Source organism: Rhea pennata, chromosome Z, assembly GCF_028389875.1.
Source record: "Rhea pennata isolate bPtePen1 chromosome Z, bPtePen1.pri, whole genome shotgun sequence".
In the NCBI taxonomy this organism is placed as follows: Eukaryota; Metazoa; Chordata; class Aves; order Rheiformes; family Rheidae; genus Rhea; species Rhea pennata.
The window spans coordinates 30,235,788-30,262,462 of record NC_084702.1 but is presented as its reverse complement, the minus strand read 5'-3'; the positions used below and the strand labels follow the sequence as shown (position 1 = coordinate 30,262,462).

The 26,675-nt window shown below is 37.2% G+C and overlaps 1 protein-coding gene across 18 annotated transcripts in view; it reads right to left on the bottom strand.

Moving 5' to 3' along the window:
* AOPEP (aminopeptidase O (putative)) overlaps positions 1 to 26,675 on the bottom strand; it is a 212,536-nt gene that overhangs the window by 112,154 nt on the left and 73,707 nt on the right. For 16 of the 18 annotated variants that reach the window (XR_009961246.1, XR_009961247.1, XR_009961245.1 and 13 more), the window contains exons 6-10: positions 20,184 to 20,373; positions 18,249 to 18,355; positions 13,269 to 13,371; positions 13,043 to 13,150; positions 3,344 to 3,387 (exon numbers count right to left, since the gene is read on the bottom strand). Coding sequence is in view for 10 of the 18 variants with exons in the window: in XM_062600334.1 (XP_062456318.1) it covers positions 3,344 to 3,387; positions 13,043 to 13,150; positions 13,269 to 13,371; positions 18,249 to 18,355; positions 20,184 to 20,373 (552 nt within the window). In the remaining 8 variants the exon portion in view is untranslated. Of the gene's footprint in view, positions 1 to 3,343; positions 3,388 to 13,042; positions 13,151 to 13,268; positions 13,372 to 17,780; positions 17,839 to 18,248; positions 18,356 to 20,183; positions 20,374 to 26,675 lie in introns of those variants that run through there. The other 2 variants (XM_062600336.1, XM_062600343.1) reach the window with 2 other exon arrangements.

The window sequence follows — 26,675 nt, the reverse complement described above, 5'->3', positions numbered from 1 at the left end:
AATAAAAAATACCAACAGAAGAACCCAAAGAGCAGAACTGAACTGCTCAAAAAGATTTGCAGTCATAAAGAGTGCAAGCAGCTGCAACTCTGATTTATCTGAGGATGGTGAAACTCACGCTCTGTTACAGGGCCTTAAAAACACTGAGTCTTTGCATGGCTCACATGCTGGGCAGATGTGGAAAGGATCAATTTACAGCAAGAACTGAAAGCCTTGGGGGGAACAGAACCACTGGGAGCTTTGATCAAATTTAGTGCACTATGATATACAGACAGAAGAGTTTTTGTTGTTGTTTGGTTTAGTTTTTAGATAAACTGTAATCAATTCTCAAATTAGGAAATAAGATGCCTCAGTCACAGGTGGGAAGTAGGGTAGATTTCTTACAGAATGGCCACAAGAATGCAGGGCTGTAGCCAGTGCATTTTACAGTAGGAAGGCTTTAAAAACAGAGGAGCATGATTAACAACGTAGACATTTGTTTGTCTTTCTTGCCATTAGCCTTTCATAAACAGATGAAATCTGTCTTAAATGCAAATTAGGAGATTCTAAAGGACAAAAAGAGGGTGCTAGGCCTGTCCCATGCAGTTATTCAGCCACGGTCCAGAAACAGAAGGATCCTGTCTTGGAGAATGGAGTTGTATAGCTAAGTTACCAGTGACATTAAGTCAGAGCAGGAAGTAAAGTAATCCCATAAACTCGGCATATAATCCTCCTCCTCTGGGTACAAAATCCAGCAAAAATCAGTGTCTGCTACTTATGAGGTTATGCCTGTATCTCTGAACTCCTCGTCACTGGGAATGTCTTAAAAAAAATCTCCAGTAATTAGAAACCAAAGGCCTTAAGTCTTGGAAGAATGAAAATCTTTAAGATATCGCCTGCTGTATCCAACAGCAGAAAATTCATGTAGCTTCACTCCAAGGTAATGATTAGAGATGATTTCCACACTGTTGTATGATTGCTTTCTGCCAAAGTCAATCCTGCTCTCACTGCAAAAACCCTCCATGAGCCAAATTCTACTCTTTAGCTATACTAGCTTGTCTCTATTACCACAGATGAGAATAGAATTTGGTTTGATTCCATACTACTGGGGTTTTTTTTATTATTATTCAGGCCAGTCTACTACAAACATTAGGATGTTGGATTGCTTATATTTTTCAAGTAATGACCTTTTCTTAATATTATACAAATAACATACAAATATTAAAAACAGTGCACTGAAGAGTCAAAAAGCATCTTTGTGGCAGAGAAAAAATAAAAGTCTGTCCAAAAGTATGTCCAGAAGTTCTATTACTCTTAACATTCCTGTTGATATCCTCACCCAAGGTAATTTTGGCAGTGGGTAAGTTCAGATATGCTGTATGTCTGGTTGTAATATAAATTACCATAGATCTGAAATTTTGTCCATACATTTGATGCAAACCAAATGGAGCCATACTTCCTTCGCAGTGGTCTCACTAAAGGTTTAAATATTTTGGCATGTACCTAGGCTGAAAACCAGATGCTTTATTCAAATAAAGCTTTGTACTAGTTTAGGCTTTGGAGAAACAAACTAAGAAAGGATTAATAAAGGAATTAATAAATCTACATATACTCATGTCAATAAATAACTCACTTCCTCATATACTCCATTTCTTTTTCCCGATCATTTTTGCACTGGAAACCTATATCACATAATGTAAACGAAGTAGCACCCCAAGATATACTGTTGAAAAAAGTAACACCACCCAAACTAAACTCATGATGCCACAAAACACATTATCTCAATGACAACTAGCCTCCCTGCCACTCTTTCCTTGCCACAAGTTTTGCAGCCATCATTCTAAAGAAAATCTATACCTTGAAGAAACAGTAGTATATTTAAAATATCTCTTCTGTCTTGTTCTTCTATCTCCTGGAAGATAGTGTTACTATTATGCCCACTACATCTGATTACTAAACCATGGCTAAAAATTCTATTTTTATCACTGTGGAGTGTAAGCAGAGTAAAACCTAAAAAGTCCACCAACTACAAATTACCCATATTTTACAGTCCCTATGCACACATTTTGGTGGGAGGCATGAATTAAGTTACCTCAACATATGCAGAAATCTCTTAAACTGTCAGGATGACAAACTTTGCTTTTGTGTGTGTTTGTGTGCATGTGTGTGCGTGTGCGCACACGCGCGCGTGCGTTTGTGTAGCAAACAGGTGGCAGAGAACACATCCTTTATTTCCTTCGCTCAACTAATGTTGCTAGTCACGGGTTATGCAAATATGGTGAGGAAAAAAGAGGATATTACCTCTTCCATCTTCACAGGGCAACTGCTACAAGTAAAAGATTTTCTTATTTGCTGTTTGAAAGGACTATTTAGAAAGAATCTTTTTTCCTGAAACAACTGAAAATGAAAGAAGTTCTTTCAAGAAAAGAAAATATTTGTAGTCTTTTTTAATCTTTTTTTCCTCCCTATGACATTTCAATGCCTTTAAATAGAAACGTAACTTTGAAAGGAAAAAAATCAAATGAAAGAATTTTGAAATGAACAATAAAAGTGTTTCACTAAAAAACTCAATATATTTGACTTTTATGAATTTCCTCTTCCCTTTTCTTCAGCAAAAACTATTCACCCAAATTTATGAAGAGTTCTGGACTCCTGCTCCCCCAAACTGCATTTTCAAGTGAATGAACTATTTGAAGATATTATCTGCCAAGCTCCACTACCAAGAGAACCTGTATTTGTAGTCTGTAGTAGCCCAGAGCAAGCCAATGAATAAGTAGCAGTGGATTTAAAGTTCTGTTCCAGACTAGCTGCGTCATCTTCGGCCAGTCACACGCAGGAGGATTTTGAAGAGCATGTGAGGCACTTAACACTCAATTTCCATTAGGGATTTCCATCTTTCCCCCATCTGACAAACTATGCGACAGGAAGGGGCCAGTAAGGGGCTCCTGCTTGTGAGAAAGCATCTTCTGTGCTTTCCCAGATGCCGGGCAGCAGTCTGGCCTCCCTGCTCCGGGGTGCCATGTGCCAGCGGCAGCTGGCAGGAGGATCACTGATGAAGCTGAGCAGCTGGGCCTGGCACTTCAGATCACATAGCAAACATAGGACCTCACTGCTGCCCTATTAACATGCAAGTTAAAGGAGCTGCTGGCAGGCAGCACAGGATAGCAGCATCACAGCAAGCTTCACATGTGTGAATTCAGAGAAAAAGTGAGATACACAGATACACAGGTACACATACATTTAAAAACAATACTCAGAACAACACTAAATGAGCATTTCAACTGTTATTTCTGGCTAGCACAACTGATATTTAGATCTGATTTCTACTTTCTTCTTTAGCTTTTCAAGCCTGCTTCTCACTTACTCTTTTTGTTCAGGGATGTCTTCCAAGAGCATGTAAAGAAAATCCTGAAAAATGAACAAAGCACTACAGTTAGTATGTTTATCAAACAATATCTCTGTGTCTACAGATCCAGCACCGGATTTTTAAGTATTGCAGATTGCAGAATGGTTAGAAAGTTTATGTATCTGCTATAGTGTTATACTGCTCAATTATTTATGCAACACACATTATGTTTGTCAGTTTTCCAACCCACTCAAGTGAAAAGTGTAACCATTGAAAGAAAATGGGCTTGAAAAGCCTGCTATTTTAACACAATCTTACGTTCCCATTTTTATTTAATCTACAATACACACACACAAACTACATTAAATAGCATTGTTAAGAGCTGCAGATTCACATACTCAAAAGCTATGAAACACTAGAATTAAGGTTGTCCTTTATGTTCTCTCCAATACGCTTCTGTTATCCTGCTGTCGTTAATTGCATGACCACAAGCTTTTTTCCTTTCAGTGCATACCTGATCTAAGGACAACACCTGCTCCTCATTCCCTGACAAAATTCATGCTGCTGCTGCCAGCCATACCAACATGGTATAAACCTCTTCAAAGACCTAGTAGCTAGAAATTTTTTTGTGGATTTAGAGGGAAAGTGCTAGGCCAGAGAAATAGTATTACCATCATCCTCACGTGTAACTGTATGATATGCCCTCTTTATAAGTTACACTTGACATTACTCAAAGGCACCCCATGCTGTGCAAGACCCAACTCTAAAATGATTCATTACTTGCTTTGTTCCACTCAGTAACTGCCTAGAAAGAGAAATTATTAATATGAACTCTCCATTTATATGCTGTTTTATAAAGCAATGCATCAACTTCACTAATACTTTGCGGAAACAAGTTTCATAGCCTAATGATGTTTCTCACAGCAATGTATGAGTGCAAGGCTGATTTCTAATTGCAAGCAGTTGCAATCAGAATTGACTCCTCAAACTCAAACTATTGGTAACACTGTAGATCTTTCTCCTTTAGATAATAATGCAGGTCCAGGCTACATCGCAATGGCTGCAAAATCTGCGTATGAAGAAAGGTGAATTACACAGTGCTGAGCTCAGCGCTGCTGTGGCTACATTGCTATCATTAACTGTGCTAGCTGCATAGGAATGGTTCTGCCCAACTACAGAGTATTTCTGACATGATGATGTACTGCAAAATCCCATCATAGTTTATATAATAGTAATAGTTCATACTATTACTTGCAGTACCATACTGTTATTCTGTACGTCAGAAGAGAATTACTGACTCCTTCCACTTGTGGAAGCTGTGCTGGAGGCATAGACTAACTTCCATGGAAATAATGAATATGAAAAAATGGAAAAGAGATTATCATTAGAGTTATTTCAAGAATGAGGCATCTGAAAAGCAATATTGAAGTATTTTATCCCTGACACTATTTTATACAGAACTTTGTATATATTAATCCAACCAGAATCCCTGATCAGACTGCAATGTTTTATAATCTACCCTATGGTCCACTTGATGACACCTCTGATACTAGAGGTATTTTACATTCTGTATATTGTACTGTGAAATTAAACATCTGCTTCATGAATAAGGCTGTCTCCATTTTTCCAAATAACTTAAGAATAAAGCAATAAAAATCATTCTACTCACTTTCTTAAAATTAGGATTAATCTTTTTTGGTCTTAACTGCTTCAATTTTAACACCCCAAAACAGAATAGAATACTAAATTATCACTTACCTCATATTGGCATGTCTTTTAACATTTGCCTATTATCAAGTCTGCCTGACACATCCAATTATGGGTTGGAGTTTTCAGTTGCATATAACTTTGCCAAATTTTAACCATCTGGACTGAAATTTTATCCTCAGGCTATTTTTTCTTCTTTCTCAGATAAAATGGTTCAGAAGTGCCCAAGAGCAAAGTTAGGGGATAATGTGATGTTTATAAATTTTAATGGCATTTTCTTTAAGAGGTTCTAATGACCATACATTTTGAAACAAGGCTCATGATATGGCCTGAATCAGATCATTAAAAAAAGAAAGAAAAAAACATATATATGTATATATGTATATACATGTGTGTGCATGTATATAGGTATATACATGTATATATGTATTATACATACACACACACATACGTGCATATATAAAATATCTGTAGGTAAACATACATATATGCGTGTGTATATATATTTTTTGTCTCTGTTGCAACTAGTTCAATGAAGCCAGAAAGAAAATATAAGTTAGCGATCATATGCTACTACAGTGCTACATTATTAACAAACCAAGTTTTTTAATATTGTTAAATAAACTCATCATCCCTACTTTTGTTGTTTTTTCTGGACTGGAAACCCAGAGGCTAAAAAACAACATTTCCCTATATACAGAAACTGTTACTCTGCTGTTTGTGGAATTTTATTCACATTTGGCCAAACTGAAAAAGGCTTTGAAAAATGAGTTTGCACATGTTCACAAAGGATTTGTGAGACTGTCATAACTAAATTCCCTGAAGACTCTCACCATGTTCCAGACTGAAGCCAATAATTTTCCTCACCACTGCAACTCTGGGCTGCTGCTGACCAGATCAAATCTGGAAACAGACTGTGAATTCAGATCAAGGAGAAAGTTTCTTTGTGCTGCTAATGAGTGTGGCATGTCTGAGTCAAAGAACAGCAGGGACCTAATGACTGAAAAGTAAGTTGAGAGAAGTAACCTTAAGGAATTGGGAATGGAGGTTACTTGAAGCAGGAAGTAGGCAAATCTGGGTTGAGAAGATCTTTTATTCTGTTGCTGAAGACACTATATGATATGTCAGTTCTTGTATTCTAACAACCACTAGGATGTTTCTATTCTAAAACTGTTGGGGGGAATCACATAGATACCTTTCTCTGTTCAAATATGTTGATATTAAATAGGGAACACAGAATATTAAAGGGCAGATAATAGCCTCTTGTTTGTGGAAAAACTGAAATCAACATATTTCAAGTACTCTATGACCAATACATAATTTCACTTCAATTTCTCTAACTGCAATATGAATGGAGGGTACACAGATGAAATGGAGATTTCATGACTAGAAGCAATATATCTGAAAGGACATTCAGTTGGCAACAAATGAACTCCAAATGCATTTATATCCAATTTCTTACAGAAATTACAGACTCAAAGTTAAACTACCCCAACAATTATGAAATTTGCAAATGACTTAACTAAATGGTGCATGTTACTTCATCCCTTTTAGTGGGAAAAATATGCATAAGGCAAATAAGCACCCTTCCTAGGACCATGATTATTTTGAATTCCCTCCCCATTCATCTTCTTGCCTTTTATTTAACAAAATCAGCAACATGTTGAAATCTTCCTTGTGAGGTTTTAGTAGCAAGCCCAAAATTCCCCTCCCAAGGCTACAACTTCCTATCAGAGTGAGCACATTTAGACTCCCCAGCTTTATGTTCTGTTATCAGGCAGCAATCTGTAGCCAGACAGAACCAAAAGCTTAAGTCCTGGGCTACAGAGCCACTGACCAGCTCCTTCTAAAAGATGAATTTTTTGCTCCTTTATCCCTTGCCAATGAACTGCACTCAGATTACTGGCAATTCCCTACAGCAAAATAACCAACAGTCATGGCAACCAGGAAAACATAGCACACTAGAAAATCTGGCAAGCATCTTCTAGTAAGCTTTCCTGTGGACTTTTAAGGTGATAGCAGCACCTGGACGTCATTTCCAACACCGCATTTCTCTGACTGAGGTTACCATTCTGTATCTCTGTCCAAGATGCACAAATTCAGAATCCAGTGGTTTTGCACAAAGCAACTTTCATTATAAGTCTAAGCTAACACACAAGACTGAACCACTCCAGCTAAAGGCAGTATATTTGTCCTCTTAGGTACAGGATGAATACCTATGGGATTAAGTCCTAACTTTCCCCATCTATACTCGTAAGAGGACTTCTGTCAGAGCTGTAAGTCTTTATAGATAACGTCTATCACTTCCTGCATATCAAAACACCTTAGGAGCAAGTAAGCCCATGCTTGGAACGGGTAAGTTTGAGGAAGTATGTTGATCACTTAATTTACTGAAAAAGTGTTTGCATTCCTCCTTGCCTTATCGATAGGAACGCTCAAACTAGATTTCAGGCAGGGAAGTGAAAGCATCCAGTTGGAACATGCCTCCTCCGAACAATTTACCTCTGGAGTTTATGTTATCTCAGACTCAACTGAATTGCTTTAATTTCTTCAGAAAATACACAGATTCTTACTGTCTGTTAGCAATACTGCCTAAAAATTTGAAATAATACAGATTCCTTCTATTTTATATGTATAAACATATAAGAACACAAACACACACATTAGAAAAAGATGAGGAACTATACTTTATACTTGTTTTATACCAATGGTTCTAGATAGAACCCTCAATTATTCTTTGGACTTCATTTTAATATTATCCAGCAGAAAATCATACGGAAGACGCATTTGACTATGATTACTTAAAATATATTCCACTAAATCAAACAAAAACTGGAGCTGTGATTCAGCAGGCACAAATAAAATCCACATGCTTTGGGAGTGCTCCCTTGTCTGTTTGCTCTGGTCAGAATTTAATTGAAGAGTTTTCCTATCAAACTAAATTGCACAACAAACTACCATGTAATTTTAAACCTGAAGGATGCTAAATGGAAGCTAAACAAATATGAAAACTTTAGCTCAGCAAAGAAGTCAGAGAATTCTATAACAAAAGAGAAAAGGCAGAAAAGTATTCCATAGTTGAAGACTGAAATTCAAAACTTAGTAAGTTCAGAAACTATAGGAAAAATTTATCAGAAAGGTCTAAGATGCATTTTCAGACATACGGGACACTTTCTTGATAGAAGGCAATTATACTTGTACAATTTACTGCTTCCTTTAAGATCTTTGTATTCGAGACATGAGATAGCAAAAGCTACTTAGATTTTTATATTGTCAGATATTAAAATATATAGAACAATTAACTGTTTTTTTTCTAATCAGTCATCTATACTAGAGGTGATTATAAAACATCTAGGGTCCTCCTAGCTTCATTCCTCTCTGCTGACTTCTTCAGCCTATTTCTAGCCTTACTGCATTGTGTTCTTTCTCTATCCTTTAAAACACATAGTTTATCTCATTCTGAGAAAAATATATCAGAAAAGAAATAGGAAGTTTTCTCATAAAGAAAAAATATATTGCCACATAACAAATTAAACACTTATTAACCCAGTATTAGTTATACTTCAAACAAAATCCATCACTCCTTCTTTCAAGATATTCATATCTGAAATAGGAATAAGATATATACTAATAAAATAGGTTGTTAAAATGTGCAATATAATTAACTGGTCTATATTATCAATCGCCAAAAACTAAGTATTTTACATATAGTTAATCTCAAGTTAAAATGTGTGACCAAGATAGGCAATTTTTTAAAAATTTCTGTATACTTTTTACAACTTAAAAAGTTAAACAGAAGGGAAAGCATACTGTACAATAAATAAAGGAGGTGCCAAGCATTAAACAATGAACAGAGAACAAAATATCAACCAGCTGCTTCATATATGAGTAACACTTATTCCACATAAATGAGGCAAAGGTCTTGGGGGAGAGTGGAGGGGGAGGGACTGATCATACGTAAATTAAAGACTGTCTCATTGTGTGTATAAATCAGGAAACTGAATGAAGGCTGCACAGGGCTTACCTAAAAAGAAAAAAAGTAGGGATCTGCTCGCTTGTGCAAGAACTGGAAAAGAAAACTAACTCAGTCTGAATAAAATTGTCTCGTCTTTTTCTGTTTTCCTAGCACAGAGGAGTGCAGAAGGCAAAGACTCCCATGCTCCAGGCTGCTGTGGGCAGCCGAGCACCAGAACTGGCTTCACCAAAATATACGTACGTTGCATGCTTAGACTTCCAATTCTAGTTACAAAAGTTCTGAAAGCAAAGAGATGAATGATGATTTGTACGTGCAGCTACCAATTCCTTGTAGAAAATTGACAACAATAGTACATACCTATGCAAATAGACGTGCAGGAACATGTTGATATACGTAAGCACACAGGGGGTTGTGTGCGTATAACATCTGCCTTTAAAACTTTCGAGCACAGCATAAATCATCAGTTTTTGAAGAGCTGCCTTAATTGCCATTTTACTATAGCAAATTATAACTCTAACAGAATGGGCAAACACAACAGACCTTGGGTTATTATGTAGATGGAACTACATGAAAATGAAAGTCTGAAAACAATTCAATTCCCAAGGTATTCTTATTTCAGTATCAAACTGAACAATAGTTTTAACTGCGTTAGGAATATCAGCAACATGCACTCCTTTCTATTTATTTATAGTCAGTAACAGACAGTCCATTCATTGTTTTAAAAGTTCATTTAAAACAGACACTAAGTGAATTCTCCCACAGAAAGAAAAATGGAAGTTTTTTTTAAAAAATCTCTCCTAAAGATTTCAGACTTGCTTTACTTGTCTGTTGCTAAGTCAACTAAAATAAACAAAAACTACTATTAAAAACATACTAAGCATGCAATCAAAATGAAGGAAAAAAGCAAATTGATTAATGTTTCACTTCTGAAGTCATTTCCTTGCACCTGCGGCTCTCATCTAGGAAAAATACTACAAACACCACTGAAAACAAGACTAGTATTCAGAACATGGGCAATTATTTTTACACTGTTTTTACTTTCCCTCTTCCCCACAATTCCTAAGGCTGAGAACCTTCACAATTATTTTGGACAAGGTGAAAGTACAACGACACAATATTTAAACTTACCGTTTGTATCTCTATTTATTTTAAATCTTTTATTCATTTAAATGCTGACAGCATGTTTGTTCAAGAAAGAATCTGAACAATAAACTTTGTGTACTAACTTTGCTTCATGGCTTCTGCATTTCCAATTCCTATTGTGATTGCTCATCTACCTACAGCAGATACCTACATAAATACAACTTTTAAGCTAAGATTTCTTACAGAGAAAGTAAATACATTTACAGTCAGATACAGCTTATCCCCTGTGCACTTTTTTCTTTAGCACAGTGACCAAACTTCAGTCTTGCCAGGCATGTATTAATACACAGTTATCTACTTGTAGTTCGACTCCAGCACTTTCAAAAGGAGCTGGATTCAGGCTGCAATGAAACAAGTCAAAACACATGAAGCATCACTATGACCTTGTGACCCATTTATAACTGATTCTCAAGCACAGCCATCTAGGAAAGTTCAAAGCATCGCACACAAGTTAAGAATATCTACTTTACACAATCCGTATACTTTCATAGTATACTATATAGTTTTTATTGTGTACCACACAGCTTTCCAAAGCAAATATTTTCAAATGAAGGCAAGTATACATTTTTGATCTAAGCTAAGCATATAGCTATGCACATACTGCACATATTCTAGTAAAAAGTAGCTTAAGAAACTTTAAATAAAAGCATTTCTTGCTTCAATAAATAAAAAATAACGAGCATGTTTTTATTCAATTACCAAAAATGGTTATTTCTGGGCTCAGAAGCAGCATGTAGTATTTCAGCTGGTGAGACTACTTTGTCCTCAAAATGATACTTCACAGTAGCATACATAGCGAAAGGAGAAATCACTAGTAGATTAGCAGTTCCACTGCAACACTACGCTATTAGTCACTGTAGCTAGACAATGTGCAAGGATTTTTAACAGGCTGCAGTACTCACACAGTCTACTGACATAACTGGTTTCATGTCAACCAGGAGACCTAAGCAGCTAATCTTTTCCTCACAGAAATATCAGCACCTTGCCTACAACCTGATTAAAGTACTGGACTGCTTCTTGCTTTCAGTAACTTCAGGTTATCTGTATTTTTTAAAAACTTTTCAGCAGTGTAACAGTGAAGCTTCATGTTCACGATTTTCGGCACCCTAGTACAGACAAGGCTGTTACTGGCACTTTCCACAACTGCTCAGGATCTCAGTGATGTGGTACAGGAAACAGCTACAGCAGTGGAAACATTAATTCCCTTTACACCCTAATTGTTCCTCCAGAGTTGCTGTAGTACAGCTACTATGCCTCCCTTTTGGATAATTTGACATCCAAATGAATCCACAGGTCTGTGGGCTCTTTGTAAATACACAGAGGCAGACAGGTCTTTCAGGACGAGATCCAGAAGAGCCAGCATACTGAGCAAAGACTTACTGTAGCTGGAAAGACAGGAGCATGTTAGATCCCGTCTCCTCAAGATCTGAGGCCCCTTCTCTGATGTTTACCATTCTGAAATGTCTCTACAATTTAAAAGGTATTCCAAAACGACAGTCTTCAGTGAAGAAACCAATTTCAAGAATTCACTAATATCTTGTTTCTTCTTTCTTCTGCTGCTCCTCACTCTGACTGCACTGCCATCTTCTAGTTATGCCACCTGCTTGTCTCATTGTGCCTTTTGTTCCAGGCCTGTTTTTAACCGTAATCTCCTCAGCAATCTAGTTCATAGACAGCCTCACGAGTGGTTGCATTTGCAGCACTAAAGAAGCAACAGACTGCAGTGCCAGGGAATAAGCTGGTTTCATCACCAATGACAAGGTTTCCTGTAACTTTAGGTTCAGAGTTATGTCATTGCTTTTCAAAACAAAACAGTGAAGGACAAGACAGTCCATCCTCTAATCCTAAATACTACCAGTGGTTAGAGGACTCCTTCAGAAAGGCCTTGAGGAAGGTAAACTTCTAACTATAACCCCTGATGGATGCTCTACCTAGTGGTTGCTTCTGTGGTATGGTTTGCTCAATCTTTCCTTCTGAAGCTGTTCTATTCTGTGTGAAATAATCATAAATCACTTGTGCCAGGAAGAGAACAAGCTAAGTCTATAGATCAAGTGATTAATATATCTAGTTGGGCTTGGGGAGAGCAGATTCTGAATTCTAATTCAATGTTATTTCTTTTAAAGCCAAACCTTCACCAATCCAGGAAGAAATTCTTTTCTAAGAGAAATATTGCTCTCAAGAGTGGGCAGCTACCTCAGGAAAGTCTATTGAAATAAAGAGGAAACATTTTAATCCCTTGTGGATTAATTCTTCAGCAACAGAGAGACAGAAGAATGTTTTAGAAAGAAAGGGTGGGATTACAGACCATGATAAGGAAACCTACACAAAGGCTGTGATAAGACTGTAATAAAGGTGGGTGTAAGGCCACAGAGTGATGAGACATTGACCTGGTGGGAGAGAGACTGTCCTGTTAGACCGTGCACTTTTAAGCACTGAATACAGCAGCAAGTAGGGAGGAAGGAAATAAGTCAGAAAGCAATGTTAATACACTCTTCCGATTTATGCAAGCTTTCAGTTACATTCCTACTGAAAGAGGTATCTGGGAAAAGACTGACTGACCACAACCTAAACTGAGCAGTTATGAGAGTAGAGCAGATAACTCTAGTACAGTAAATGACCATATCTTTGAAAGTACCATCATCTGTGAATATTGGCTTTTCAGAGTATTGAGCTGATACTTCCAAAAAAGGGTCCATTCACTGTTTATGAATCAGACACAAGCAGAGAGTCAGATTTAAGTATCACCCTGAGAAGTGGTACTACCCCCTAGAATGCAGGGGTTTCACCAATATTGTCAGGTTACAACTGCTGTTCTCTTTTCACACCATAACCAAAATCAGTGATTTAGTTGGGTTTTTTTCAGAAAGTAGGTAGAAACCGAAGCAGAGTACCTGAGAAAGGACAAGCTGCCCATGGAACTTATGGACAAATTTTCTTAATGATGCAAGGTATGAAGCCTCTCCTATTGTCCTTGCCAGAGACCGCAAAAGGAAGTAACCCTGCAAGAAATTACGCCAAGAACAAGGAAGCAGCCATGAATTAGCTGATGTCTAAAAGAAAGAAGTCTTTATAACATCAGCAAATCAATTCCAGTAAAAAACAGCTTATAACACTCACCTTTAAATAGTGAACCTGCATGAAGATTTTTTCTGCTTTAAGACCATGTTTGACAACAGATGCTCCAGAGTCGCTCACTTCTCCTGTGTTCTCTTTGTTGGGCCTAAAACGACAGCAGACTAATTAAGGCTTGGGTAAGAAAGTAAAGAAATAACTGACACATTACATGCCCTACAGTTGAAAGCACTATAATGGCATAGTATCTCTAGACCCCTGCCACTAGTTCAATCTTTTTCTCCACCCTAAGTTAAATAATTCGACTTGAACAAGAAGAAATAAGGAGTTGCATACCTTTAATGCAATTTTGTACATAGCTGCCCAGACAGCTGTGGTAAAACTGAGAGGCATCACTAAGTTGCTGTATGCTCTTCATTGCCAGCATGACATTATGTCATTCCACAGTGCACTGGCACATCATGAACAAAGAGAAACAAAACAAACCAAAAAGACAGCCATTTCAGACAAAAGGGAAAGGAGAGGAAGGAGACTGAAGTCGTTCTGTTCAACTAGAGCTTCCCTTTCTCACATCCAGTCAGTGCCTTAACAACAGCTCACACAGCTACACTCGCAAGAATAATGTCTTTCATTTGCATGTAATTCACTGCAGGTGAAATTATTTTCTGTTCTTCATTTTGCCATTTCGGGTTGCAAGAAAAGGGATTGAATTTTTAAAACAGCCTCTTACACGCACACAGATCTAAGGGTTTCAAACAGGTAATAGTGTATAGAAAAAAAATTAATTGTTGACTGTCTGATTTTAAAAAGTAATGAAACATCTGGTGTGTCAGAAATCTACATCAGTAAAGTCTACAGGACTCCTAGGTTCTTGTAAGCACACAGTGAAATCAAAAAGAAGCTATGCAAATATTTTTTTGTCATTTAAGAAGTATTTTCACAGACATAGTACTGATGAGTCTTCTAGTTTTTCCTTTTATTCAGAAAACATCCCAGCCATCTGTCTGAGAACAGAGGTCTGTGTGACTAAAACAACTTCTCTAAATGTAGATTTTGAACTGGCAGTCTCAAAAACCAAAGCTCTTTTCCCCCAATTCTACAAAACAGGGACAACACAGACCACAGCAGTGCAGGATTCTTCAAACCACATCACTCACATGCTACTCATGAGCTAATTCCAGTGACAAATTTCTTCTTCTCTATCTTGGTTTGCCTTTTTTTTCTTTTGTATGTTTATAATGGCTTCTTAGTTTTGCCAAGAGCGCCAAGCGATTTTTTCCCCTTTAAGCACTATGTTTAGGTCCCGTGCACACCAAATTCACTTGACATAGAAAAATCTAGATGAAAGATGACTATCTGAGATCAAATAGAAAAATAAAATTCAGATTTAATTTTACACTGTTCTTAAGAGTCCTTTCCCATGCTGTCCCTCAGATTTCTTCCTATAAAGATCCTTCAACAATGAAAGGAGATCAGTAACTGATTTTTTTATCCTATGGTAGCTCTGGTTCTTCAAGATACTGCTACCATTACAGACCCACTGTTGGAGGTAAGTGTGTGCTCATTTCCCATTTGAATCAGTCTCCTGGAAATAAGGCCTTTTGGAATTTCATATGTGACTTTTCATGTTGTTCTTTAAGTATTAAAAAAAAAAAAAAAAAAAAAAAAAAAAAAAAAAGCAGCTAAATTGCTCCTTGTTTCTCTCATAATAAGTAGAGTTTTGTAGACTTTGAAAAGCAGACTTTGAGACTATAGGATCTACACTAAACTGAAACATCTCCCAGAGCCACAATTATTTTAAATTAGGAAGTCATCCTTCCTTCCTTCCATCTTCAGCCTAGTGCCTGTATAGATCTTGTGTAGTAGGTGTCTGGAAAGCAGTATCCCATCTGAATGATAGTACTGAAGAATTTCTTCTCGCAAAGGATACATATATACTATAGACCCCACAATGCCTGTGCAATAGTGTAAATATTCAGAATATTACCCTATGCAGTGCTGTCAGTACTTCATCAAGCCAATTTAAAACAATACTTAGTATACTTACAATATATTGTAGGTCCAGAGACTGAATGATTGTTCCACTGCCCTATAAACCTGGCATCTCTTCTAGCAGATAAAGCTAGGCATAATGATAAAGCTAAGATGATTCAAATTATTCAAGTTTCTACCTGGCAGATTTTAGACACTGGCGTATTTCTGAAGGAAGCAGAATAGGTATCCACTGGTTTGTCTTTGTGAAAATTCAAAGGCAGAAGTTGAATCACAAGGGCCAGTGCAAGAAATGATCTCAGAACCAGCTTCACTCCAGAGAATGAAATTGACTTCTTAAGTCTTCTTTGTTTTGATACCATGAAAGACTTGTACTGATGCTGGCCAGCAAAATGAGTGATTTTTTCCTAAGTAATTTTATGTCTTCAGGTCTGCTTCAAACTCTGTGAGAAAATACATGGGATTCTGAAGTCTTATCTTACATGAGCACTACATTTCAGTGCTTTAAATTTTCTTCAGTGCTGATGAATTGCTTGTGCTGCTTTTCAGAGCTGCTGCCTGCTGGAAAGACACTCATCATTTTCCGTCATATCCAGCCTCATTTTTCATGGGTATCTCGTAAGATGGTGATAGCATCAAATACCCATAATCAAAAGACAACTGATCATCAGTATGGTGTGTGTCTTTCACCTAGTCATAATAGGTACTCATTTCATGGATCAAGAGTTAATAGGATCAACTGTCAAATCATGGACAGGGTTTTCCTGCTGTCAGAAGAAAGCACAGAAAAAACACATGACTGTCCAGAGGGAACAAAAAAAGTAGTTGAAAACATGAGTTTGTGCTAAGGAAGAGCAGGCTGGTTGATTTTTGTCTTCCTAACATGGATGAAAAAAGAAACTAAACGCTATGATTTACTTTTGATATTCTTATATAAAAACACAAGCCTGAACCAGCACCAGCTCAACATTCAGCACAACTGTAAGACTGAAATTTCCTCCCTGACTTACCGGCACTGGAAAGCACACTGACATACTTTGAGAAGATAAGAAAAATACTAAATATGCAAAGAGAGAACCAATTTAAATCCATTCCACAGATGGAATAGGGGTAGAAGAACAAGTCCTTCTTGGATACAACTGCAGGCAAGCAGAGAAATCAGAGAGGCAGAGATTCACAGAACCCCAAGCTGGCATCAAGTTCCTCTTATGAAGTGTGTATTTAGTGACATAGTGATGCAAACTGATTTATCATTCTTTCGTATTTGCACCAATAATATCACTATGAAAAATGCAAGTACGGCATGGTAACTACATTGATGTCTACTAAATGTGGAAATTTGCAGAAAACTTAAGTTTTAATTTCCAGATAAATAGCCCTTTCTTGAGTCTCAAACTGTAAAGGATATTTTTGCACTAGGGAAAAAAAAATTAAAATGTTATACCACATACATATTAAAAGTAAATACATAATTAATGTGAAAGGCAGCACATGCAATTCCATAATATTGAAAATCAAAACCAAACATCCAGATAAGTCCCCTATCACAAGAAGCAATGTTTCCAGGCTAAAAGTAATTTATTTAAAAACAAACAAAAAAACCTCAGACTCTGTCAATCAGTAGTTGTGTTGGTAGCAGCTGCATGGCAGCTAGCGATAAGGCTTGCTTTTGTATTTGTACCTATCATCAAATTGCACACTTACAAATGTATAAATTGACTGACTCATATACACTTGTGTGTGACACACAATTCATCAATAAACGTGAATTAAGGCAGATCACTACCGTTACACAAAGTCGACGACACAATTTTGGATGACATGAATCCACAGGAAAGAATTTCTCCATTGGTGAACAGTACCTAGTACCCAAACATAAAAGGCTTTGAGACCCTAGAGAGAAAGCACATAAAGAGGACCTCAAAATGAATGGAATGACAACAGTTTTCTGAAAATACATAAAAGAGGATTACAAAGAAGACGGTGATCAAATAGTTCTTCACTGTTGCTTGGTGAAAGAAAACAAGAAATCTACATAACTTGAAACAAACAAGACTTTAGCCAAATAGTAGGAAATAGTTTTTAATTGCTAGCACTAAAACAGCTTAGATACTGCACAAGCCTTTTAACTGGAGGTTTCTAAGAACAAGTTATTAAAAATCTGTTTAAAATGGTCAGTGCATATTGCATATAGTGAGGATAGAAGAATGTTCTGAATAATCTCTCTGTTCCTGTACTGTGATTTGGTCAGTATAGGGCTAATTGGAGTTCAGATTAGCAAACTCAATTTTCTTGGTCAAAGATTGTTGGGGGTGACAAGCAGTAAAGCTGTTGGGCAACCACTCTAGGTACCTCAAGATAAAACACTGGCAAATTCCCAAGACACCAATTAGAACAGTCCAGATTATTAAATCATTAGCAAAGCAAGAATCCTTTTTTGATCTAATGTATTTAGCTATATGAGAAGTCTTGAGCTCAGCATCTGATACACAAAGAACAAAACCTTGTCTAAATAGCATTACTCATTTCTAAAGAGAAAGTATACTTATGTAGTTCATTTTCCTTTGTTTTTAAAGCTTCATTCAACTTGGCAGATGTATTTTATACTCCTGTATGTGCTTGTCTTCAGCCAGACGAATAAAACAAATAAAACAAACAGAAAAAATTGCTAAGGCTTCAAACATTGAACTTTATTCAGGAAATGGCCTCTTACTCTTTTCCCAAATAGAAGCTCTTGTAAAATGCTTAGAGACATTTTATATCAAACTAACCCTCACATTTTTGGAAAACTTTTTTTAACAAGCAGAAAGGCAATTACATTATGCAGAAGATGAATAACCTGGTCAATTTAATTTGACTTTTGTTTTACCTTCAGAAGGAAATGCAGTGGATTTAATCAGATGATTTGGATGTATGCTCTTTAGAGGGAGAAAATAGATGGAGGAAATAGGAGACAGAGAAAGAGAGAGAGAGAGAGAGAGAGAGCGGGAGAGAGAACAAGCAAAGGCAAACATTACAATGTCAGATCTTTACCGTAAAACTTGTAGCTCTTCTTCAGAGTTCTGCACTTCATCTCTGAGTCGTCGCCAGCGAAGTAAAGCTTTCAATTCCTGCTGCCCTTTTACTTCATCACGTGACAGCTGCCCAGTATATAAAAACCCCACAGATCATTGATTGTTGTTTCCTAACAGTCAATAATAATTTGCAGAACGAGAAACTTGCTTTGTTTCCCTTTAACATGCAGGAAATGCAGGAAGCAGCACAGGCATCCACACCCTTCAACAATAGCAACAACAAAAATTATGGCTGCTGCTCTAAGAGTTAATAGCAACACTGAGGGAAACAGAGCCTCACTGGGCACATCAGATCAATAGTCGGTTAAATATTTCTGCCTGAGGAGAGAGATAGGCATGTTGTTTTCCCCTCGCTGACTGGCAATACGTGAACTGAACATGCAGTACAGATACCTGGCATATCGGTTCTGGCTGCATCTTTACTCTTCCCAGCCTTGAAAGCAAAGAGCTGCTTTGTGTCCTAATTTTACCCCTCTTTCCTACTCTTTCTGCCACACTGGTACAAGTTCCCTGTCTTATTTTCCCCCATAAGAACAATATTAACAGAGAAGTACGCTTACGAGATAAACTCTAGGTTGTCAGATTTCAAATCAGCAACTAATTTACACTTTTGTATTATGAGGGAGGAAAGAAGGGAGACTGAAGAAGCGAAAAACAGTTAATATTCTCCTGCATTAAATCAATATTTCAGTCACAGTTGAAATTGCAGTATGGAATATATTCCTAATCCAACAATTACATAGCACTAAAATTACTCAGTAATTCCCCCCCCAAAAAAAGAATAAAGAAAAAGGTAACAAATTTTCTGACCTTATAAATTAACAAGGGTAATATTCAGCCTGTTTTGTTGCTTACTCCTTTCCACTCAGGTACATGGAAGGGTATCTGCTGCAGTGAAAATGCTTTCAAGTAACTCTCAGAAGCGTAGGATGAATATGAACAGCTCACAACAGCTAAGAAGTAATGCTCAAGGTAATGACATAAAGAAATTTGAGGACCAGAAGGAAAAAGTAAAGGGTTTGGACAACCTTTCTCTCTTCCTTGCTCCAGAAAGTGACATTCAGTGCTATAAATATGCCTGATAATCTGTAAAATGGAAACTCAGAAGAATTTATGATGCTGGTTCCCAGTCCCACCTGCTCTTCCACACAAGGAGCCCTACTAACTTAAATAGCGCCCTGTAAGACACGGAGGAAAAGAGAATCAGGGCCTGACACCAGAATAGGAGGAAATGAATACATAAAATGTTCGAAGTAGCAGAGGTATGACAAAAAAGAATCAGATCAGAAAAATATTTCACTAGCTGACATGTAATCTCTGATCTTTAGGATGGACTATGATTTCTAAGCCTCTGAGAAGGGAGTAACTTCTGCTGGGCAGTATTAAAAAAAAAAGTGCAAGCTTTGTTGCTTCATTCATCAGCAATCATTTTATTTCAAAGCATGTTTCTTGGCTATTCATAGGGCAAACAGATACTACTTTCATGAGTGTGTGTGGAATATTACAGTATTCAGTAAGACATTGCTGAGTATTTCAGGTTCAGAAGTACAATACAAATGGAAAGAATGACAAACAACTATCTGGTAGCTCAATGGTAATGTTTGAGTAGTACAGTTTTGGGAAGGTAATCATTGACAATCAGATGTTTCCATTCTTTTTTGCACTGACCTTCACCTTGGTAAAGAGTAGCATTCATTGTGGATAGTGGAGGAAGGAGTATCTTTTAAAAAAACAAGTTACTATGCAAATTCCAGTGCCATTTTGAAAGACTTAGCTTCATAACACAAGAGGTTTAATTTAACACAAGAGGTTTAATTTAAAACTAATTGACAGAAGGGTATATAATTTTGATTCTCAGATGACTCAATTGAGAAGTAATGTATTCTCACCTTACCTGTTGAGCCTTAGCCCAAAATATATCTTCTAAATACGTGGCAAACCCTTCACTTATCCACTCTTCAGTCCAGTCTCGAGCACCAATGGCCAGTCCAAACCAAGCATGAGCAATTTCGTGACATAGACGTGCTCCACAGAGATGTCGCCCTCCAGGTAATACACTCTGAGACAGGAAGATGACATGGGGGCTGTACAACACAAATGAAGGACCAAATACATTATAGATCTGTTACAACATGCAATGCATGCCTGTAATAACACATAGACTTTATTAGCCTTCTCAGATGCAATGCATGCCTGTAATAATACATAGACTTTATTAGCCTTCTCAGCCTGTTATTACTGTATGCATGCTAGGTCATGACAGACAGTTTATAGCTCAGGCATTTTCAGGAATTAGGTTGCACTTCAGTGTTGGTTGGCAGAGATTCAAACTAAAACTCTGCCAAGCAGTTGTTTTGTATTCAACCGTCAAACTGTTATTACCTTACTTAAACTAAAAGTTCTATATTTTTCAAATTACAAGGCTGTTTTATTTCAATGGAAGCATTTATATTTAAGATAGGATAATAAAAGATGAGCAGGTGCGAATATAGGTAGCAGGTATATATCAGCTAAATCATCAAAGCAGGAAATAAATATGAAACATCTTATAAAGAAAACAAATCACTTTCCAAAAGCAACAAAGACCATGCATAGTAAAGCGCATGCACTTGCTACAACTTAAAACAAGCTAAAAAGATACTATCTGAAGATAAGAGGTAATAATTTCAACAGACGCAGAGGAAGACGGACATCCTTTACCAAAAGCCCACAAGCTAAATAAAAGCTAGATGCCCAATAAATGTCTACATTTCACAACAAGCAAGAACAACCCAGTCTGTATCTACTCTACTTTCCCCCTGCTCTCCTCTCAACTCCTCAAAAATGTATTAAAATCTCTGCAACTTAAGTGCAATATGAAAAGAAAATGAGGGGAAAAATCTGCTATGAATAGTTGCTCTGTTATGAAAAACACTTCCACTGAATTGCAAGTTACTGCAGTTTCAAACTCACGTTGTGCTGTAAGGCAATTTATGCTGTGTTTACACTGATTAGACATTAACTCCTCAGCAGCTACATGATTTCTAAAATTAAGTACCTCTAAGTAAGAAGCATACAGAATTAGGCCCTCCAGGACTAACATACAAGGGGTTAAAAGATGCCACAGATGGGACTCTCAAGGGCACAAATGATTTGCAGAGTGTTCCTGCACTAACCCTAGGCCTCCATAATCTGCATTTCAGCTGTTTTCAACTCCGGCCAGCTAGAAGGGAAAGAAAGCACAACGGTAATAACTTCAAGACCACAGGTCTTTAGCACCGAGTCTAGCCTTCTTCGCGTGGGAGGGGAGCACATGGCCTTAAGACATTTCCAAGAGTCAAATATTAGTTGTCAGCATTCCAGAGCGCTTCCCCACCCGCCCTGCCCTTCCGTTGGAAATGTTAAAACACCCACAGCTCTCTTGCAACTAGTTGAATGTCTGGAACCGGGACCGTAAAATATATGGGCCTAGATAGGGAAAACATACTCCATCGCCATCTCCTCATAAAATATTAATAATAATCCTGTGAAGCAAGTTAACACATTTCAAGCGGTTGGCGCTGTAAGAGATAATGTAAGGAATTAAAGCGCTAATAGAGGAATTGAGTCACTGAGAACAAAGCAAGAGCAAACACCAGGTCTCCAAATCTTCGCCAAAAGCAATTCTGCTTACAAAAAGGGAGGGAAGGAGGAAGGGAAAGAGAGGGGAAAAAAGTGCGAGTACAGAAGCAGCAGAACGTGATGAGCTGCTCCCTTTTATCATAAAGCCCCTGTTGAGAAGAATAACTGCAGCTTTGGGGGTATTACTTTGGCCAGTTGCAAGTAAATGACCCCTAACTGTGGCATGTGTACAGTGCTACAAAGAAAAACCTTAGAAATGGACCAAGTAAATAACATTCCAGACATACTGCTGGCAGTGTTTCGGCCTTTTGGTTAAGCAAAACAAAAGTAACTTCAGGCCTTATAAACAGGCTCACGGAATAGTCTGCATTTTAAGTGTCTTACTGTAGGTATATACAAAATAAAAATAAAGACTGCATTTCCTGGTTTCTGCAATCACTTCATAACAGAAATGCCACATTTCTTTACAAAAGGATTACCAAAACTTTTCTGCAAGAAAAAAAGTACAAGCTACATTTGCTCCCCCCACCTCCACCCAAACACAGCTTTCTCAAGGAAAAAAAAAAAAAGAACAAGATTATATACAGAGACAGAATTTCATTTTAGAGAGTGAATACAGCCAGGAATTTCCTTTCCCAAGAACACCTTAAATAATTCCAACCATTTTGCTTGCCCTTAACAAGTAGCTATGTCTCCAGTTCAGAGCCTCATATAGTGACGGAGTGACATACCACAGTGCAAAGTACCCATTTATCTTAAGCTTAATTTTCTCAAAAACTGAACGTATCTCCAGACTATGTCCAGCATTTGTTAGTCTGGACAGAAACTTGACTCTATGCACTACTTTAAAATACAGATTCTCTATTTCCAGTGTATGTTTGAATGCCAGAAGCTTTGCTTTACCTACCTACTCTACTCTACCTCTACTGTTCCCAGCAAAATCTACCTTTTTAAAAAAAAAAAATCATCTAGGGTGTGCAATTTTATTCATAGCTATTATCAGTGTTCTTCCTCAAAGACTCACTAATGCAAGAAAGTCTCCATATGAAAATTAAGATAATCACGATGATGACAAAATTGCAATTGGCTAAAAATACATATATTTTAAAATTAAAATATGAATTTGAATCTCCTACCAGCCATCTGATTTACATATTATAAGGCTTGATATCCATTTCTTTCACTAGAAGTGAAAAGGAAAGAAATCTATTTCTTACATTAAGCACGGGCAAAGGTGATTCACCTCAGCAATTATATCCAGACCTGACCAGGTATGCCCACCTTATAAAATGCCTCTAGCTGACATCTTTTCAAGTCTGGCCCAGGTTTCTAAAGCAGGCCAGAACAGGTTGCCTGGATGCGGTAAGGAAGATGGGAAACCTCTCCTAGTTAACAAAAGAAGAAAAACCCCCACCAGTCCTTCCCAGGAAGCTGGACTAGTTCCCAATGGCCCTTGTAGAAAAAGAAATTAATCACTTGTTTTCAACAAGTATACACTTGGTTATACTTTTAAAGTAGAAGGTTCATATTCTAACCAGAATCACACCCTTATAACTTAGATCTTCATATCATTTGACAGAAAGAATGAACTAGTTCTTTCTCCCAGTTAGACTGTAGCTAAAGGAAATCTCAGCTCCATAATTCGTTCTGAAGACAAGCACATGAAGGAAAGGGGAACATACTTCCCGAAAGGGAAGTATTATTCCTTCATTTGGTGTAAAAGGCCTAAGGGTTTAGATATACCAGTCACCTGATTCCACCTCTATAGATGTTCTTCATAAAAGTTCTCATTAAAACAAGTTTTCCAAGGAGTCCTAGAGATCTCAACAGTAATCTGAAGCCAAATCTCTGAAAGCAATTTTGCAAAACTTTCTCTTTAGACTAAGTTAGATGCAGGTGCTGCTCTGCACACTGGCTGCAGTGGTGTGTTATCCTTGGCAGCTCAGGCAAGAGCCACATGGCACAAACTCTAGCCAAATGTACGTGCATTAACTTAAGTGCACTCAAGTTAGCAAACTAGGAACATGAAGCGCATTTCTAACATGTTTGTTCCATTCCTTTTGAAGTGGAAATCTTTTCCCCTTAACGTATGTGGATCTGCAGATACAGTTTCTTGTACATTACTGAAATAACAGAACAGGGATTGTATCAGCTGGAAAATTATGCTTCCAGAGTCAGTAGTAGTGCCTAAAACCCCTATCATGGATAAAAGTCAAATAATAAATAAAAAGAAATTTCTATTTTGACAATACCTCACGTATTGCCTATCTTTTCCTACTTAGGAAATGGCAGTCAGGTATAACTGCTTTAGATCATTACTCTGCTTCTAGAAAATCCCATTTTAAGTATGTATTTCAAGTATGAAAAATCCCTACATTTTCATAGGCATACACTAAGTTAAGATAAACATTTAAAGATTACTGGTTAGGGAATCTGATGAAGTTAGACAATTAAATGACAGCTCTTTACACATATTTTGTGCAGTCTCTCATGAGCACTGCTCCCTTCAGCCCACATTATTCCTGTGATACAGAGAACAATTTTTACATGTTGTCTGTGATATCTCCATCAGACTTTGAATGTTAGCTTGCTTTATGATTTATCTCAAAGGACCCTTGTGTCATCAGACCACAGATGAAAACATGCAACATCCAATTATTTACATCTATAATCTCCACCATTCCACTACGTATGTTGCAATCAATACTGAGAAGACTACAGAGATGAACAACCTTTTTGATCACCAAGGTTCACACTGTATCATAGACTCAGGTCTGCATGCTGATGCAGCTGTAGAGACAGGGATCTGGTAGTCAGAGTACTCTGAGTATTGTGACAGAAATACCTTCCTAAAGAGGGTTTTCTCTCCTTAAAATCATACTGGAAACCACCAACTGACTGGTGGTTAGAAATGAAGGTCATTCTAGGGCAGATCACTAACTCATGGCTTTTTACTCTCTAACTCCCACAAAAACATGGGATTTTGGGTAGGCAATAGGGAAGAACAGCAATCCCTTGCATACTTGCAAAGGAGGATTTTATTAACCAAGCTGAGACTGCAATGATTCAGCATCCAATCTTTGAACCACAGAGAGTCAACCATCTAATTGCCCATCCAAACACCTGTGCAGCACCTGCTCCTACCCATGAACTAGCAGGCCATCACTTCTTTTTCATTTATTTCCAAGTACCAAACCAGATTAGATGGGTGAATCTCTCTCAGGATGGACTCTTATTGCTGTTCAGCAGCAAAATTGACACTTTGCGCAAGACTCGGAAGAAATGATAGTGTGGAAGGAAAAAGATAATGTGCCTAAAGCCAAATAGTTGCTACAGAAATACCAGGGTTTGTAAGAACTCTTAATACTTTTCCTGTCTGCAATCCCAAATTACACATTTTCTCCTCAGTACCAAACAACAAAACTTATTGCAAGAATTTGCATAAAATGAAAAGACAGTACTTATCCCTTACAGCAACTGTCACATCCACCACCTTCCATAGCTTTTTATTTGAATTTAAAACGTCTTTGGACTTGTAAATTAACTATGGATTTCATTTGTCCAGGCATTATTCACACTGGACATTTTGTAAGCCATCTTTAGAAAAAAGAATAGGTCTGGAACTTTAAGATTAACAAAACCACACTGAAAATATTGTCAGAAGTTGACAAATCAAATTTTCATATGCCAGGAAACCTTATTTTGCTACTATGAAAGGAGTAAGCACATGTAAACCAAGAAGGAAAGAAAGAATTTATTTTACATATTTTACATGTGAAGCTCAATCTGAGGTCTGGAATTCAAGTGTATTGAGCAATCCAATTTTACAGTGAGTTCAGCAGGAACTAAAGGTGACGATCAATCTCCAGTCTGCCAAGTAAGAACCTTCAGGTTGAGCAATGAGTCATTAGTTGGCTGCTAATAGCCCCAAGATGCCTAATGACATCTCTGCTTACTTCTTATCATCCTACACGTCTCTATCACATAGAAGAACTTGCAGGGCATGAACCTTCTTGAAGTTCTCTAGATACAATGTCCCAATGTCTTATGCAAGCACAGCAGTATCAACTCATTTAGAAACTTCTGTACTCCTAGGATTTGCACAGGCAACAAACAAGCTGCCCCCTGTTGTACAGAAAGGAGAATTACCATAGGTAATCATGGGATAACAAAGAAAGAATTACAGATCCAAAACCTTCTCAGTTCCCGCTAAACTTTTTTTTTTTTTTTTTTTAATCCAGACTTATTTGAACTAAAATACAAAGACACTAAGTAACAGAAGTCTCTTACAAAATCAATTACACAATACCGCCTGGTAGCAAATCCTACAATACGTCAAAATTTTTGTATTAGAACCCTCAACTTTCAAAAGAGATATTTGGGGGATGGCAGCTTTTTGTGTTGTAAATCTCAGGATGGATTTTTCATATTTAACTGATGTATTGGAAGGAGAAAAGAGAAGTAAAGTGGCTTCATAAATACACATTCTTGTTTTACCCTAAAAATACTACAGTTTACTTGGTCATTTGACTCAAAACCACCTCAATTTTTATCCTTCATACTTGACATACAAGTAAGCAACAAAAACCAACATTGCTAAAAGAAAATAATTTGTGAATTCTGATTTCTAAATCCCATACTAAATATTCCTACCAGAAAAATCCATTATTTTGTGCCAAATACTTCCAAATTATGTCTTTCAAGCTTTATGATTCAATTAGCTTATTTTTTCTTAAAAGAGAAAACACACACACACACAAAGATACGGGATAAACTGAAATTCTAT